The sequence below is a fragment of the Antechinus flavipes genome, chromosome 3 (genome assembly GCF_016432865.1).
Source record: "Antechinus flavipes isolate AdamAnt ecotype Samford, QLD, Australia chromosome 3, AdamAnt_v2, whole genome shotgun sequence".
Classification (NCBI taxonomy): Eukaryota; Metazoa; Chordata; class Mammalia; order Dasyuromorphia; family Dasyuridae; genus Antechinus; species Antechinus flavipes.
The window spans coordinates 635,274,886-635,292,070 of record NC_067400.1 but is presented as its reverse complement, the minus strand read 5'-3'; the positions used below and the strand labels follow the sequence as shown (position 1 = coordinate 635,292,070).

The following is a 17,185-nucleotide window of genomic DNA, read 5'->3' as shown; positions in this document are numbered from 1 at the left end:
CTGAATCTCAGAGTAAGACTCTACATCTATTTCTATTAAATTTCATTGTATTAGGATTTGCCTAATATTGTCATTTGTCTTTTTGGATCTCGATTCTGTAACTTCACTTTTTTTATTATATAGTATTTTATTTTTTCAACTACAAGCAAAGTTTTCAATGTAATTTCATCTTAAGCAGCAGAGAATTATGAATAGATTCCAAGTTGAAATTCAGCCCCTTAAAAAAGGGGGGAATATAATCTGGCCTGTGTTTTAGTTGATAGTTGCATAGAATGATGATACCAAACTCCAATAGAAATGGAGGCTACTAAACCATGGATAAGGATCCCTACAGGTCATATTTTGACTCAGAAAACCATACATATTTATTTCATTCTTTATTAAAACATCAATACATTAAAATCTGAAAAAGAAAAAAATGAGCCCCTAATAATAACTACTCCAACCTATTCCAAATCCACTCAAATCTATCAGTCTAAGGAAAACTAGGTTTTCCTGCCTTTCTTTTTTTTTTGTCAAAAAGCCCAAGATGGCAGACTTTCAGCCCCATCTTTTTTTTGTTTTGAAACGCCACGACTTTCACCTCCGCACAAAGGACGCTTTAGCCGGGCAGAAGGAAATGTGAGGCCTGTATTGGGACGCGCCATCCCCATGAGATCCCTGCGGCCAGGATTCTGCGTGTTCCCAGTGCTTAGTGGGGTCCTGGCGCACAGTGTGGATCCCTAATTCATGCTTCCCTCACTACTGCCGGGCGCTGTCTGGGTTTCTGGCCTGGCGTGCAGAGTTGGCCCCAGTCATCGCCCAAGGGCCGCCAGCCTGCCAAGAGCCTCTCCGAACCTGACAGATGGACGGCATCGGCTGCAGGGCCAGTGGGGCTGCTCCGCCGACGCGCCCTTTGAGATCCCGAGGTCCCCTCTCTACCCTGTGGTCCCCCAACACAGAACCCTCACCAAGGAAATGGATGCTGGTGCAGGACCCCCAGAAGGCAACCAGTGACTTGGATCCTCTGTCCTAAGCCCCCACCTGTGCTGCTTATGAACAGTCAGCCAGAGGCCCGACTCTGTAAAACCATGACGGGCACGCTCTGGCATCTGAAGGAGAGTGGGTTCAGGCTTAAGGGGACAGCGCTGAGGAGGTCCAGGGATGACCAGAGCAAGGCCTCGTTCTGCTTGCCTGCCGCTGCTGGGGCTCTCCTGATTCAGAGCCACCCCAGGTGGGGGTGGGGTGGGAGGGAGTTCTGGGTGGCTGCCTCTGGGGTGCTTTTTGGTCTTGCCCCGCTCCTTGTGACCCCATTGGGGGTTTTCTTGATGGTTGGCCAATTCCTCCTCCAACTCATTTTACAGATGAGGAAACTGAGGCAAACTATGAGCCGGCTTGCCCCGCTTGCATTTAACTTAGAGACCTCAAGCCCAGGGCTCTCCCTGGAGCATTTATTCATGGGCAGCCCCCGCAGTTAGGCAGGGCTGAGTGCCCCAGACCAGAGGTGGTAGCTCTGGAGAAAGTTCTGCGCGGGGGGTCACTTGGCAGGTGGACAATATGGGGGGAGGGCCGAGTAGCCTAAGTCAGGGGGCAGGAGGCCATCCCTCCAAGCCGAACTACATCTCCCATCAGGCGCTGGGCCCGAGCGGCACACACACGCTGCGGCCTCCCCTGTTAGAAATGCGTTGCCATAGAGACAGGTTATGGGGCGAGGACAAAGCTCCCGGAAGTGACGTAAAAAATCGGAAGTGCCCGATCCTCCGGTCCAGGGCACGGGGTCAGTGTCCGTTCGCGACGGCGGCGGGGCTCCGTGCGACGTCTCAGGAGGCGGTGAGTCCAGCGTCGGGACTTGGGGAGGCTGGGCCTGACAGCGGGGCCAGCCCAGGTGGCAGAGGCTTCCGTGGGGGCCGCTGGGAAGTGGAGTCCTGAGGGCGGTGCCCTCCCCGGAGTTGGTTCTGACACCAGGTGAGGGCGGGGGAGGAGGAGGTCCTAGGACCTGGGAGCCGGGGTGTGACGTCACCTCCGGCACCAGGGCTTCTGCTCGCACGCCCCCTGGCGTCGGAAGCACTTTAGACTCTTAATTCAGCCCTAGCCTCAGTCCCCACGTGACCGCCAGGTGGCGCCAGTCGGCACCGAGACCTTCCTAGGTGACAGTCTAAGCACCGGTTGTCCCGAACCTGAAAACTCCAAGGGGTCTTCAGATGGTGGGGTCGCTGTGCGGAGCGTCCCCTCCTGCCCCCACCCAGGAGAGGTTGTGGCCGCTGTCCCCTCGGTTTCCCGGCTCCCCGATCCCATTTGGGGTTTCCTTGGCAAAGGGACTGCAGGGTTGGCCATCTCCTTCCCGAGCCCCGCTTACAGATGAGGAAACTGAGGCAACCAGGCTGGGTGACTGACCTCGGACCTCCCAGCTGGGAGGAGCCTGATCTTCCCGGGCCTTGCCGAGGCGCCCTGAGGGAGGAGCCCCTGGGCAGGCGCTTAATGAGTGGGAGGAGAGGCTGAAACGGGAGGAGTACGTCCTGGGGCCGCCCCCCAATGGTGGCGAATCCTGGGGGGAATATCACCAGAAGGAGGGCCCAGGTTCAGGACTCCGGGAGGGGATGGCACCTTGTGGGAAGCTTCTGAAGACCCTCAGGCTGGCTGGGAGGATGAAGACCCACCCGGTGGTTTAGGTCATTAAATTCTGGAGCCAGGATGAAGCGCCTAGTGTGTGCCCCGCCCATCCGTGAGCATTAAGTGCCTGCCCGCCGCAGGGGCCTGTTCTCGGTACACAGTATTTCTTAAAAACACCTGCTTTGTGCCAACTTGTAGGGTTACAAATACTTCTGTTCTTGAGAAGCAGAAAAAATTAGACATTTGGCCCAAGGGCCTCCTTTCCTCTGCAATTAACACCCGAAAACCCAGGTCCTGCACCAGCCAGCACCACGCGGTCCGTGCGGGGACCCTGGGTCCGGTAAGTGGGGAAGCCGGGAGTGCTGGGGATCGGCTCCCTCGCCTGCAGCACTTTCCAGGGGTGTCCACACGGATAATGAGATCGACGCACGTGGTGCCAGAGGTCGCTTGGAGTCTGGGAGGTTCCGAAGAAAAGTGTGGGAGAGCAGAGGGATTAGACTGACCACCCGACTGAAGAGCTAGCGGGCGCTGTGCCTGTGAAACCTGGCCAGGCCACCGGCGCCTTGCCGAGAAATCTCTTTGCTTCCGTTTGAATGGTCTTGGCCGAGATCACCTGGCAGGAGAAGGTGACCCACGCCGAGGTCCTTTCCTCCACAGAGCGCCAAGCGTCCCGCCTCCCCTGCACAGCTCCATGGGGGCAGCCACACTGTTCTTTTCTGAAGAACTGACACATGGCCAGCGCTCACAAGGTGGTCAGAAAAGTGCCGCCAGGACACTCGAGGGCTCTCTGAAGAACTTTTGGACTGATTGTATGACGGCCCTTGCCAGACAAGGTGCCGGGCTCTAAGAGCAAAGCAGAAGTGAATTAGGAGAGAAGCCAGCCGAATGTTTGTAGGGACTATTTGTGTGCCTCCTGTGGCAGAGCATCCCAGCTCTTATGAGTCTGATTAGCCAGTCAGACCCTGTGGACCTCGACCCCGACCCCGTGCTGTCATTTCGGTCTGGATCCTGATGTAGTGGTGCCATTTTTGTCCTCTTCGAGAGTGGCCTTTGATAAATGCAAACAAGAATGTGTTTGGCAGGAGGGTTAGAAAAGAAGTGTGTACTAAATAAATGCAAATAATGACTAGGACGTGAGGGTGTTCTAGAAGGGAGGCCCCCTTACAGCTCAGGAGGGACCCCTTACTAGTCCAAGTCATTATTTGAAGTCTTCCACAGAGCTAGGGAGAAAAATACTGCTCAAACTTTTTAGTCCCTGGGTCCCTTTATACTCTTAAATAAAATTGAGGACCCTCCCTCAAAGAGCATTTGTTTGTGTGGGTTATGTCTCTCGGTATTGTAATAGAATTTAAATGTCTTTATGTATTCAAAATGGTTTGATCTCAAGGGTCTCAGAGGCCCATGTAGGACCACCCCAGCACCACTGCACAAACACTTGGGGGGTGGGATTCTGAAGGAAGAGAGGGATTCTTTGAGCCGGAGGTGAGGAGGGAAGGCCTTGCAGCAACATGGAGGTGGTCGAGGGAGCTCTCTGTGTGTGAGGAGCAGAGAAAGGCAGGATGGGGAGGGAAGGCCAGGAGGCTCAGGGGAGTGATTCAAGTCAGTGGGAGCTTCTGGAAAATCACTTGGGAAACATTTATGAAATGCCTGCTGTGTGCCAGGCAGTGACACAACCTTTGCTTTTAAGGACAGCACAAAATGCAGCTCAAAGCAGGGAGACGAGTCAGGAGGCCTTGGCAGAAATCCCAATGAGGCTCCTTGGCCCAGTGTGGCCTCTCAGGGGATGGAGATTGGGGCCCTTACCGGAGTTCTAGAGTGGTGGGAGGGGGTGAAAGGGAGAGGCCCTAGACCTTGAAAGCCAAACCAAGCTTCTCTGGGAGGCGCTAGGGAGCCAAGGCCCCTCCCTCACCAGTGGCTGATCTCTGGTTTCTGCTCCCCTAGGCAGAATTCCGAGCCTTGGACCATGGCTGTGGCCCCAAACCCTCAGGTTCCCATTCCACAGGAGGAGGATGGGCTTCTGATTGTGAAGATCGAAGAGGAGGAAGGGAACCCATGGGAGCCGCAGCCCCTCACGCAGAGGGCTGGAGAGACCCCCGAGCTGGTGGACTACCACCAGCGTTTCCGCGCTTTCCGCTACCAGGAGGCAGCAGGGCCCCGTGAGGCGCTGAGCCGGCTCCGCGAGCTCTGCCACCAATGGCTGAGGCCAGAAATACGCACTAAGGAGCAGATTGTGGAGCTGCTCATTCTAGAGCAGTTCCTGAGCGTCCTACCCCCGGAGACCAGGCCCTGGGTGGAAGCCCAATGCCCTGGGAGTGGGGAGGAGGCTGTGGCCTTGGTGGAGGACTTGGCCCACATGTTTCCACACAGTGGTGAGCACAGCTGGGCAGGGGAAGGCTAGGAGAAGGTGTGACGGGTGCCAGGACCCTCCAGAATCCTGCCTGGGAGCCCCGACTCTTGGATTCATGCTGTGACTTGCATCTTGGGGTTAGATCAGGGCTCACATCTCCCCTCAGATACCTGCTAGCCGGGGGGCCCTCCTAGCTTAGGTTCCTCAGCTGTGAAATGGGATAATAGCATCCACCTCACGGGACAGGGGAGGCTCAAAGAAAGGCATGAGTATAAGTACCTGCCATGGAGTCAGGCTGCATCAGGGTTAGCGATTTATCATCGCCACCATCATCATTGCCCTCCTTCCTCGTTCTCCCTTTCCTCCTCCCCTCTTGTTCTTTTCCTCATTCTCTCCCTCATCCCCCTCTTTCTCCCCTTATCTTTCTCCTCTCCTCCTTCTTCCTCCCTGCTTCCGTCTTTTTCTCTTCCTTCTCCAAGGTGCTCCTGAAGTAATCCCTTAGCTTAGGAAACCATAAGAGAATAGTCATTGGGATTCAAGGCTGTGCCCTTGGCAAGGAAAGGGAAGAGGCTTATTAGACACCTGTTCTGGGCTAGGCACTTGACAAAGCTGATCCCCTGGGGTGGAAGCGAATCACTTGGGAGCCTCTGACCCCACAGGGTGGGCCTGCTTGGAGACTGGACCCTCGAAGTCGTGCAGCAGGAAAGTCCCCAGCCTCCATCCCTTGGAAGGCTCGTGTATTCTGGGTCTGGGCACCTGCAGTGCAGCATTTCTGGGGAGGGAACATGTTACCTCACAGGGCCAGAAAGGTCAGCCTGCCTCTTCCTCCCTCCCTCCTTCAAATGTTCCCTTGTGGCATTCACTATTTCAGAGCCTGGTTCTGTCTGCTAGCAGCACCTCCTTCTCATATTAGGGGTTCATTATGTCCAGAGCATCTCCAGGAATGGGGCAAGGGTTGGGATTCTCACTCCCCCTCTCCCACACTGGCCCTAGTTTGGCCCTCTGGGGTCAGACAGGACATTCCTCTCTCCCCCTCAGTGTGATTCTGCTTCTGACTCTCTCACTGTTTCGCCTGCAGTGGGGCTTTTGGGAGCCCATCTATGGCATGGCAGGGAAGCCATTCAGTTCTAAAGGTTGATGGGTCCCAAGGTCTTGTCTGCCAATCCCCCTGCATCAGCATTCTCCAGGGAAATGGGCTACAGGAAGATGTCTACGGGCTGTTTCCATCCCAAAGCGGTCTTTGGACAAGCTGCTACCTCTCCCAAACAAGGGGCAGCAATGTCCCCTCTGCCCTTCCCTCCTTCAGGAAGTGGGGCGCCAGAGCTAGGAGCCAATGTCTCCTTTGTAGGGGAGTTAGGTGGGCCTCCTTTGGCTCTGCCCATCTCGTCCCTGGAGTCTGTGCTCAAGGTGGATGACCGGCTTGCTCAGAGTCCAGCTCTGAAGGAGGGATGGCTAGCTCTTCTCTCAGTCACTCATCATCCTTCTGTCCTGGGACTTCCCACTCTTCTTCAGTCTTCCCCTTGCCTCCAGCTCTTTCAGTCAACTATAAGGCATATCTATGCCTACATCTGCCCTATCTTCAAAATACCGTCACTTGACCTTTCCATCTCTGCTCACTAATGTCCTAGATTCCTTCTGCCCTTTGTGGTTGAACTTGCAAAGGCTGTGGATGAGCAGGGCCTCTGCTTTCTCCTTTCACTTCCTAATTTCTTACAGTCTGACTTTTGACGTAATCATTCCAAGCTTGGTAACCAAAGTGACCAGCTGTCCCTCAGTGGCCAGATCCAATGGCCTTTTCTCAGGCCTTGTTCTCCTTGATTCTCTGGGTTGTCCTTTCCTCCTAGATACCTGCTTCCCTCTGGGTTTGGAGGACAGTCTCTGCTTGTTCCCCTCCCCCTCTCTGATTATTCCTTTTCTGCCTTTCTGGCTCGCTCTTCCAGGTCATGCCCTCTAACCTTCAGTGTCTCATGTTCAATTCTGGGCTCTCCTCTCTTCTCCCATATTATTTCACTTGAGGATCTCATTCTCTCATGTGGATTTCATGACAGTTTTTATTCTGAGGATTTTTGGGTCTACTCATCCTGCCCCGATCTCTCTTAACCTCGAATCTCTCATCTGCAGTGGCCATTCACAGTTCTCTATCTGCATGTCCAGGTAGACATCTTAAAACTCATCACGTCCAAAACCAAACTCATTATCCTACTCCCAAACTCTTCCCATCTCCCACTTTCTTTGGCACTACAGGGAGCATGCCCATCCTCCAAGGCCCTTAAGATCCCAGCCCAAGAATTTCCCTGGACTCCTTGCTCTCTCTCACATTTCATATTTAATATGGAGCCATAGTCCATCATCCCACCTCTGCAGCACCTCTGGTCCATATCACCTCTGTAGCATCTCTGGTCCATTTCACCTCTGCAGCTTCTCTGGTCCATTTCACTTCTGTATCACCTATGGTCCATTTCTGATCCATTTCACCTCTGCAGCTTCTGGTCCATTTCACCTCTGCAGAACCTCTGGTCCATTTCACCTCTGCAGAACCTCTGGTCCATTTCACCTCTGCAGCACCTCTGGTCCATTTCACCTCTGCAGAACCTCTGGTCCATTTCATCTTTGCACCACCTCAAATATGTTCCCTTATCTCCCCTGACACTGTCCTCACTCTGGCACAAATGCTTGTCTTCTCAGGCTTAGTTGGTGGTCTCCCCGCCTTGGGCATCTCCCTATTTCAATCCTTCCTCCATTCAGTCATCAAAGGAATTTTTTTACAATGCAGGTGTGACCATTTTAGCTCCCTGCTAAGTAACCTCCAGTATCTTTCTCTCACTTGCAGGAGCAAAGACGAATGGCTTTGCCATTCAAAGCCCTTCATCACCTGCCCCTCTCACCTTTCCAGGTTTTCGACATCTCATTCCTTGGCACATTCTCTTCCATCCATTGTCCCTGGTCTCCTGGCTGTGCCATGAGCACTTCTTTAGCCATCCCCCAGGCCTATAATGCTGTCCTCCTCTGTTCTGACTATTGACCTTCCCAGGTTCCTTGAAGTTTCAACTAAAACTCCACCTTCTACAGTCTTCTCCCATAGCTCTTAGGTCCAGAGCCTTGCCTGTTCGTTATTTCCTATTTGATCTGTCTACAGGTTCTTTATATATAGTTGTTTGTATGTTTTTTTCCTTCATTAGACTGGGAGCTCCTTGAGAGCAGGGACTGTTTTTTGACTTTCTTTTATATCTTCAATGCTTAGCACTGTGCCTGGCATTCAGTAGGTGCTTAATTTGTACATGCTGACTTGACTCATGTGACCTTGGCCAAGTCCCTTTACAGCTTTTGGCTGTTTCAATTATTTCTTTCACATGAAGGGGGCATACATGATACCTTCTGAGATCCCATTGATCTTGGGAGCCTAAGAGCAATTCTGATTTAATAACTCTTCACTTAGCCAGTGCCAGGTGCATAGTAGGAGCTTGCTCATTATTTGATCTCATTTGTGTTGTATGTACACAATGTGGATGGATAGAGAACAAGTCCTGGCTCTGGGCAACTCCTACCCCTCTCCAGCTCAGGGGGATGCTCTGAGACCCTGAATTATTGAAGGAGCAGCTACATTACTCACACAATAAAATCACTGGTCTGGGCAGCAAGATGCCAGGTACCCAGTGGAATGGCCTCCAGTCTCCCAGGGAATTTAGGAAAGCACACTGAGTCTGAAGTCGGAGTCACCGAGGTTCTGTGTGACACTGGGCAAGCTCCTTCTCCCTAACCCGTTCCTGACCTGTAAAATAAGCTTCCTCCCAGGTCTTTCTAGATCAGTGATCCTTTGGTGCCATTATATTCCCCTGTGAGATACACACACATACACGGGCACAGACGTGAACGCCCACACACGTGCACAAGGTCATGCAGTGCAATATGCATACACACATGTACACGGTGCGCCTGCATACCATGCACACGCACATGTGAACGCACAGAGCACAGAGATGTGTACATACACACTTATATAACGCACAACAGGCTTACATAACACAACACCGACAGGTGCACCCACACAATACAAATGTCTACACAATGTGCATGTGCACAGTACAACAGGCGTGTACCTACACAGTGTACATGTGTGCACAATGCAATGCGTGTATACACACATGTAAAACATGCCCACAGACAGACATACACTCAGGAGGGGAAAGCGCCTTGAACGCGGGGACCGGCCAGTACAATATGCACGAGGGGCTTCTCCCATCGATCCCATCTCTCCCCATCCCGCTGTCCCCCATTAGGCTGGAGTTGCTGCTTTTTGTTTTTGTAAGCTGAGGTGCACAGCAAATGCTTAATAAATGTTTCTTGGCTCAACCTGGGGGTCAAACAAGGATTCTGAAGAGGGAGGGACACGGCCCAGGCAAAGTGTAGAGATGGGAGGTGGAATGGAACAATTTGGACCCAGGAGCATATGAAGGGTTTGATGTGCAGTGGGCACAGAGCAGGGAGAATCTGGGTCGGAGTGGGGAGGGGCCGTGGGAATAGAGAGCAGTGCCGGAAATGGCGTCGGGCCACTGGAGAGTTGGGCTTGATTGAGAGCCGGTAAGGTGGGTTGGGGGTGGAAGATGAAGATGCTGGCAAGGGAACCTTCCGTCCAAACTGGACATCACCAAATGTGAGAAGGGGGCACTCAAGAGGTAATGAAGGGGGGCAGAATGCCCCCACCTCCAGTCCCCGAGACCTAAGAGATCGGATGTTACTCGATGAGGACACAGGCTTGCTCCTGCCCTAATCTCAGCCTCCATTGAACAGGGAGAGGTCTTAGGCAGCGCTGGGATTGATCAGGCTCATTTTCCTTGTTCCAGACACCTCCGAGGTAGGTGCTTCCCACAGCTGAGCTCTGCCTTCCTCTTCCCTCTCCACTTTTCTCTCTTCCTCTCTTCTCTCCCCTCCTTTCCCCCTTCCCTCTCCTCTTTCTCCTCCTTTCCCCCTCCCCCTCTTTGTCTTCTTACCTACCTCTCTTCTTTCCCCCTTCTCTTTCCCTTCCCCCCTTTATCCTTCCTCTCCTCTCTTCCCCACTCAGGGAGGCCCAGGACAGACTTTGGCCCCGAGGGCTGTTACGGGCCAAGGAGGCCCCTGTCTGAAGCTAGGTCTGTTCTGGTTGTATTTGAGGCAAGGAAGACCGAAGGAAATGAGTGAATGAAAGGGGAAAAAACCTATCAGACACTGGAGGCAGGCAGGTTGAGAGGGAGACAGGAGTGGGGCATCACAGAAGGCAGACCCTCGGGCCATGGGGTTTCCCAGAGGGAGCCACAGGGAAGGTGGCTCTCGGACCCGGGCTAGGGCTGACTATCTGCCTTGAAATGGTGGGACATCCAGGATGGGTCTGGGTAGGGAGAAATGGCAGCGACCAGAGCGCGCAGGCAACGGGGGGCCAAAATGTCTGCAGCCGGCGCCCTGAATCACAGCTGGGCCATCTAACAACTCCCATCTCCTCCCCACCCCCCAGCTCTGCTTTCAGCCCAGGTCCCCGCCCATCCTGCAGATGTGGGGAGCCTCAGAGACCAGGAAGCCAAGCTCTCTGACAAATGCCAGGTGAGTGCTGCTTCCCTCTGCAGCCTCAGCCCGTTCCCTCCGACCCAAAGCACAGGTTCTGAAAAGCCCAAGAGATCATGTCCATTGGATGCAGCAAACCTAAAATGCTGGGAAAACCCATGAGGTTCCTCAAGCGAGGGAGAGGACCAAGCTTCTAGGCCCAGGGGCCTAGCCAGGGCAGCGCAGACCTCAGGGTCTTTGGCCCTTGCGGGCCCCCAGGTCTGTAGGCACCTGCCCTGGGCACCCTCCATCCCCAGGTGGTTCTGGGCAGATGTGGGTGGTGGCATGTGAGTGAGTGCCTGGGATTGTACAGGTCTGCCCTCTTGGCTCTCCATGCGGCCCCCTTCCTTCCTCTCCATCGGATCTGGACCCTCTCCCCCCAGATGAGACCTGAGGGTTTCACTTCTCCCAGGAAAGCTGAGTGAACCTTTCCAGCTGCTGTCCAGCTTGGGGTCCACCCACAACCCCAGATCTTTCTCAGGCAGAGTCTGCCTCTAACCCTACTTCCCTCCATTTGTAGCCACAAAATTGACTTTTGGAGACTTAAGTATAGAACTGAAAATCCAGTTAAGCCCCTACTGTGTGCCAGGCACCACGCTGAGCCACGAGAATACAAGTCAAAGCGGAGAGGAAGGGGGTGGACACAGGGCCGAGAGCCAGCCCGGAGAGGCTTTGGGGAGCAGGGGGAGGCGCAGGAGTCCTCGGGGTTCAGCCTGGAGAATTTGGGGTTGGGCAGGAGAATGAGCATTTCTTGATACTGGTGGGACACAGAAGAGGCCACAGGAGGCCTTGGTCTCCATCCCAGGCCCTGGTGGACAGGAAAGTACAAGCTCCCCCAGTGGCCCTGCCCCAAGATGGCTGCTCTCTGCCCACAGTTGTGGGGAGGCCCCTTTAAGCTCTGTCATTCTCCTCGATGGGTTAGCCATACTTTGAGCCAAGCCGTGTGTGTGTGTGTGTGTTTGTAGGGGGAGTTCTTCCCTCCACGCAGGGAGTCAGGTGCCCATCCTCCAGGGCTCTGTCCTCCCCAGTCCCATTGCCTCCTCCCCTCCTCTTTCCCTGTTCTACCCTCTCCCCCTCTCCGCCCCCCCCCATACTCTCCTTTTCATACTTGAGTCCCTAGGTGCTTCCCTGGAAGCTTTGCAGGAACCATGGACTCAGCTCTCCATCTGGGGGGTCTCTGTTGGCACTGGGAGGCCCCCTTTTCAGCCTCCTCTCGGCTGTGAGCGGGGTTCTCCAAGAGCGCCACAGGGCAGAAGCTTCCAAGTCTTGTGTGACCTTTTCTTGTGGGGATCATTTTTTCTGGCTGTGTTTTACCCTCTTCCGGTTCCAGTAGATCCAAACCTTTCTTCCAGGGACTCTGGGGGTTCCTTAGTTGGTCTTTCCTTGCTCTGAGTAGCAAACCCCTGTGCTGCCCCTGTGTTTTTGGTCTGATTTGTGGGTGCCATTTGGAGAAGGCCATAGTCTTCCCCATTCTTCCTTCTGGAAGCATGATTAATTTAGCACTTTCTCCCTTCCAAATATTAAGGTCTTATGCAAAAATACATGATTTTCTTTGGGTTTCTGCTCCGAGTTGGCAAGGGTTGCTGTTTCTTTCCCAGTTAGACTTGGGGCATCTCTAGACTAACAATTCTTTGTGACGGTCGGTCCCTGCTTTGGTTCACTCATTTCTCGGGCTTCGTGCCAGGGTCAGGCTCCATCCCTTGCCATTTGTGCAGGTAAGTGCTGTTTGGTTGGGGCCTCCTCTTCCTCCTCCTCCTCCAGCCCCTCTGCTTTGAGGATTGGATCCTTTCTGATCCCTAAGGACAGAGTGCTAGGGATCTCAGAACCACCTGGATGCTGCTGCTCCGAGAAATTTCTGATGATCAGAGCCTGATTCCTGGACCATGTGGGTCTCAGGCCTCTCCGGTACCCTGAAAGGCCTTGGCAGGAGACTCGGGCCGGGCTTTTTGGTGAGATTCTGGCCTGGAACTTAGCAGAGTCTGATTTCTTGATCGTGGTTGGGGCAGGCGTCTTGCTATTCGGTATATGGGCAACAAGTGACCAGCCTTTGTTCAGAGTCAGTCCTGGAGTCAGCTCAGTCTTCTGACCTATATAGATCTTTGAGAAGCTCAACTCAGCTACACAGTGTGTTCTTCCCCAAGCAGACCATGAAGTCACTGATGAAAACCCCAAGGAAAGTGGTTTGTTCTGTGAGGTAGAGAGCTCCCCATTTCCAGAAACTTTCAAGGAAGAGCTCAATGACCATTTGGTACGGTTCCTGCAGAGAGGGTTCCTCCCTGAATTGTGGATCCCTGGGGTCCCTTCCACTCTGGGCTTAATTCAAGATAGGATTGGTTTCCTGGAAGTTTTTGAAAGGCAGATGTCCGTGTTTCCTCCCTTGACCTCTCCAGAAAGCCAGAACCATTTCCCTGGCCACCTTAACAAAACCCTTCCTACGGCTGTCTGTACTCTTTGGTTCAGCCAGCAGAGACAATGTGCTGTCCTGGACGGGAGTCATTTCTGCGCCCTACCTAGCATCAGCCGTCACTTCCCTTATGGCTAGACTCCCTTCCTGGCAGCTCTCCTACTCAGTCTCCATCCTGCCCTCAGCCCCCTGCTTGGAGTCTGCTCTGATTTCTTTGGGTTGGGAGAGCAGGGCACTGGGTCTGTCTACTGTGGGCACAGTCTGTCCTGCCCTGTTCTTTTGGCTGAAGGCAGCATCAGACCCGGTCTCGCCAGCTGTTTATTACTGCCCTGATCTCCCATTTTCCCAGATGCCATTGCGAGGGTTGGAAAATGCCCTAGGTGGGGAACCCGCTATCTGCCCCTTGCCTGGTCTCAGAGATAATCCTCCTCCTGCTGTCTCTCTCTGACCCCAAGGGACCCCATTGGTCATCTTGGCTGCCCTGCCCCAGGGAGGGAGCTGGGCCTTGGGCTACAGAAGCAGAACGGTTTAGGGCCAAAGGGGCTGCCCTTCCTCTACAGAGAGTCCGTTTTGTCTTAGAGAGGTTCTCTTTCCCCTGGGGAGGGCGTATAACATTCCAGGGCAGGGACTCCCCTTCAAGGGAGGGAAGACTCCCCAGAGAGTTGGAGAAAATCTAGAGCTGGTCCATTGTGAAGGGAGATTGTCAAGATACCAGTTTCAATCTAAATTTAGGGGAAATGGTCTCACTTTGCTCACTTTCCCACCAGGGAAGGGTCACCTTCGAGGATGGTGGGCTGCCTAATCAGAGAAGTCCCCACACCCAGCCTTAGACCAGCCCTTCTCAGGGAGCTTCAAGCAGGGACTCCTTCACTGGAGGGCGGGGGCTGCTGTTGGCTGAAGCCACAGGCCTGTGTGGGACTTTCCACAGGCAGAGCACTGATTTAGAGTCAGATCTGGAGTGATCAAGTAGGTAGCCCTATCTGTAAGGTGACAGGGCAACTGGGGCCCCTGAGGTCCACCCTAGTTCGTTCCTAGGCTTGTGCCAACCATAAAAAAGTGTTTCTCCAATGAATGAAGAATGGATGACTTGGGGGGGGCAGATCAAAGTGCTCGAGTCGGGCTCGTGCCATTTTTAATCTCGTTACTTATTAAAGATTCCTTATGAGGCCGCTTTTTATTTCTGGCCAGCCCTAGAAGGTCCTGTAAGGAGTCCGGCCCTCTCATAGGAAGCAGAATTGACAAACTGTTTTTCAGAGAGTTGAAGGAAAAGCCCCAGCCCAACCCCCATCCTGTTTGGTGCAAGACTTTCCAAAAGGTTTGCTGCATTCTGAAGTATGACTTTCAACTCCCACAGGAAGGTGGTAGGAAATTAAAACTGGGTAGAAATGTACTTAAGGCCATCTGTAGGCCTCTCCTGGCCTTCTGTTTAAGAGACTTCTCCCAAGACCCTCAGAACTTGAGATCAATAAATGCTTGTCTCCCCATTTTGCAGCGGGTCAGAGATGGGGCAGCCCTGGGCAAAGGGAGGGGAAAGAACTATTCAGTTGAGCTCCTCAGAGATGTTGACATGGACCAGGCCTCCCTGCGGGCCAAGAGGTCCCTGAGCGAGATCGACAGCCGGAGGACCAAGAGAGACCGCAAAGCCATTAATTTACACGTCAAGCTGGAAGTGCTGCGCCGATTCGCGGCAGGCGAGAAGCTCAGCCGCATCGCCAAGGCCCTGGGGCTCTCCACCTCCACCGTGGCCACCATCCGAGACAACCGGGAAAAGATCCGGGCCAGCTCTCTGGCGGCCACACCTCAGGTGGCCACCAAGCTAACCAGAAGCCGGAGCCTGGTGATGGAGAACATGGAGCGGCTGCTGAGCGTCTGGATCGAGGACCAGAACCAGCGCGGGGTGCCGGTCAACGTCTCCACCATCCAGGACAAGGCCAAGAGCCTATTCCAGGATCTGAAGCGGGAGCAGGGCCAGGGTGCCGAGGCCGAGACCTTCGGAGCCAGCCGCGGCTGGTTCACCAGGTTCAAAGCCCGCCACAGCCTGCCCAACCTGGGCACTAGCAGTGAAACGGTCAGCACAGATCCAGAAGCTGCGGCCAAGTACCCCGAGGCCCTGAGGAAAGTCATCCAGGAGGGGGGCTACACGCCCCAGCAGGTGTTCAACGTGGACGAGATGGGGCTCTTCTGGAAGCGCCTGCCCGACAGGACCTTCATCTCGATGGAGGAGAAAACCGCGTCAGGCTTTAAGGCAGCCAGGGACCTTCTGACCCTCCTCCTGGGGGGCAACGCCGCGGGTGACTTCAAGCTCAAGCCGCTGCTGGTCTACCATTCAGAGAGCCCCCGCGCCCTCAAGGGCTTCTCCAAGCCCAACCTGCCCGTGATCTGGCGCTCCCACAAGAAGGCCTGGGTGACCATGAGCCTCTTCCAGGAGTGGTTCGTGCACTTTTTTTGCCCGGCCGTGGAGAAATACTGCGCCCAGAACAACCTCCCCAACAAGGCGCTGCTGATCCTGGACAACGCCCCGGGCCACCCGGGAAACCTAGACGACCTGTCCGACAACGTGCGGGTGGAGTACCTCCCCAAGAACACCACGTCCCTGATCCAGCCCATGAACCAAGGCGTGATCGCCACCTTCAAGGCTTGCTACCTGCGGAGGGTCTTCCACCTGCTGCAGCAGAGAGCCCACAGGGACGACAAGGGCACGATCCGGGAGTTCTGGCGGAACTACAACATCCTCAACGCCGTGTACAACATCTCCGAGTCGTGGGAGGAGCTCGCCGAGTCCACCCTGAACTCGGGCTGGAAGAAGCTCTGGCCCGAGTGTGTGTCGGACGAGCGCGAGTCTCTGCCCGCCGAGGCCATCGCGCAGATCGAGCAGGACATCGTGAACCTGGCGCACGAGCTGGGCTTCCGGGACGTGGTGGAGGCCGACGTGGTGCAGCTGCTGCAGAACCACGGCGCCGACCTGTCCAATGAGGAGCTGATGCAGCTGGAGCAGGAGCGCGCGGCCGGCGAGGAGAGCGAGGACGCCCCGCCCGCCCCCCGCCAGCTGACCGCCAAGCGCCTGGCCAAGGCGCTCTCGCACTTCGACGCCGGCCTCCAGATCCTCACCGACAACGACCCCAACCTGGAGCGCAGCCTGAGGGTGTCCCGAGGCGTCCACAGCCTCATCAGCTGCTACCGGGACATGTACCTGGAGAAGAAGCAGGGCTCCAAATAGGGGGCCGCCCCCTCCAGCCGCAGCCGCTGCGGAGACTCGGGCCCAGCGCTCAGTTTACTTTGAAAAATACATGCTTTTTGAAAGTTTGCTGCCTTCTCGCGTGTGATTTTGTTACCCGCACGTTGGGTTCGCCCCACCAGAGGAAAAAGCTTCGCTTCCCGAAGTCCCTGGGTCCGGAAGACTCTGCAGCCTTTGCCCCTGTGCACCACCCCTGGGGCGGTCCAAGCAGCCCTGGGCGGGATGAGGGAGAGGACTTGGTTGGGGGCGGCTGGAGCAGAGTCGGGACCGGAAAACAAACGTCGTCCTCGTTTCCCTGCCTTTCCAGCTCCCTGAAGAAAGTCCTCTTGGAGGCCTTCCTCCCACTGACCTTTAGGACAAAAGCCTCCCCGGGCCAGAGCTTCCCCTAAAGAGGCTTTCCTGCCAGCTCCAGGGGAGCTAAGTAGGGGGCTCTTGTCAGGAAACTGAAGGAGAGACTCTTCTCCAGGGCGCCCCCTCCCCCCCCCCCAGTCGTCATTCCTGGAAAGAGGAGAATGGAGATGGTAAATTCTGTATGGCTGCCCAGTAGAAGGAAAAGAAGGGGGGGAATAACCAGCTTGGGGCCAAGGTGTGTGAGTGTGTGTGTCTGTGTGCTTGTGCTAGCAGCCTCTGCTCCTTTACAGTCCCTGGGCTCCAAACTCTGCAGCTAACCCTTCCTCCCTGCTTTCTCTTCCCTCCTTCCTCCCCTTTCCCCCTGCTTCGGCTGCTTTGTGCGCCCCATCTCCACTGGTCTCCACTGGTCTCCATCCATTCCCTCCTCACCCCATTTGAATTTCCTCTTCCTGTGGAGACAGGCTCATTCCAGGCAGCTGTGCCCTTTGGAACCCTGGCTGTGGACTCCTCCCGGGAGGATGGAACCTGCCGGTGTCCTTCAGAAGGCATTCTCCAGGGGACAAGCCACAGGAAAGCTAGGGAATGAGGGCCCTCTGGGTAAGGACTCAGGATCCTGGGCCTGAGGGTTGACAATCCTCCCCTACAGGTGGGCCTCAGCTGTAGTTCTCGTTCTGGAAGCAGGGGTGGG

The 17,185-nt window shown here is 54.9% G+C and overlaps 1 protein-coding gene and 1 long non-coding RNA gene across 3 annotated transcripts; one reads left to right on the top strand and one right to left on the bottom strand.

Annotated features, from left to right (window-relative positions):
• Positions 1-362: 362 nt before the first annotated feature.
• Positions 363-4,515, bottom strand: LOC127556933 (uncharacterized). The gene is made up of 2 exons (XR_007952569.1): positions 2,584-4,515; positions 363-2,524 (listed from the first exon to the last, which is right to left on the bottom strand). It is a non-coding gene; the product is annotated as an uncharacterized LOC127556933 (long non-coding RNA).
• On the top strand, positions 1,496-16,215 carry LOC127556885 (tigger transposable element-derived protein 1-like). Of its 2 annotated transcripts, XM_051990383.1 has the most exons (4): positions 1,496-1,809; positions 4,531-4,958; positions 10,422-10,507; positions 14,404-16,215. In XM_051990383.1, the coding sequence occupies exons 2-4, from the start codon at positions 4,553-4,555 to the stop codon at positions 16,126-16,128; spliced, it is 2,217 nt and encodes a 738-aa protein (XP_051846343.1). In that variant the 5' UTR covers positions 1,496-1,809; positions 4,531-4,552; the 3' UTR covers positions 16,129-16,215. The 2 variants fall into 2 exon arrangements, with proteins under 2 accessions (XP_051846343.1, XP_051846344.1); XM_051990384.1 differs by lacking the exon at positions 1,496-1,809 and having other exon boundaries at positions 4,867-4,958; positions 14,100-16,215.
• Positions 16,216-17,185: the final 970 nt, after the last annotated feature.

Coding starts and splice junctions, on each gene's coding strand:
- LOC127556885 (XM_051990383.1), top strand. CDS start 4,553: ATGGCTGTGGCCCCAAACCCTCAGGTTCCCATTCCACAGGAGGAGGAT. Junction 4,959..10,421: donor CCACATGTTTCCACACAGTG/GTGAGCACAGCT, acceptor CCCACCCCCCAG/CTCTGCTTTCAGCCCAGGTC. Junction 10,508..14,403: donor AGCTCTCTGACAAATGCCAG/GTGAGTGCTGCT, acceptor CCCATTTTGCAG/CGGGTCAGAGATGGGGCAGC.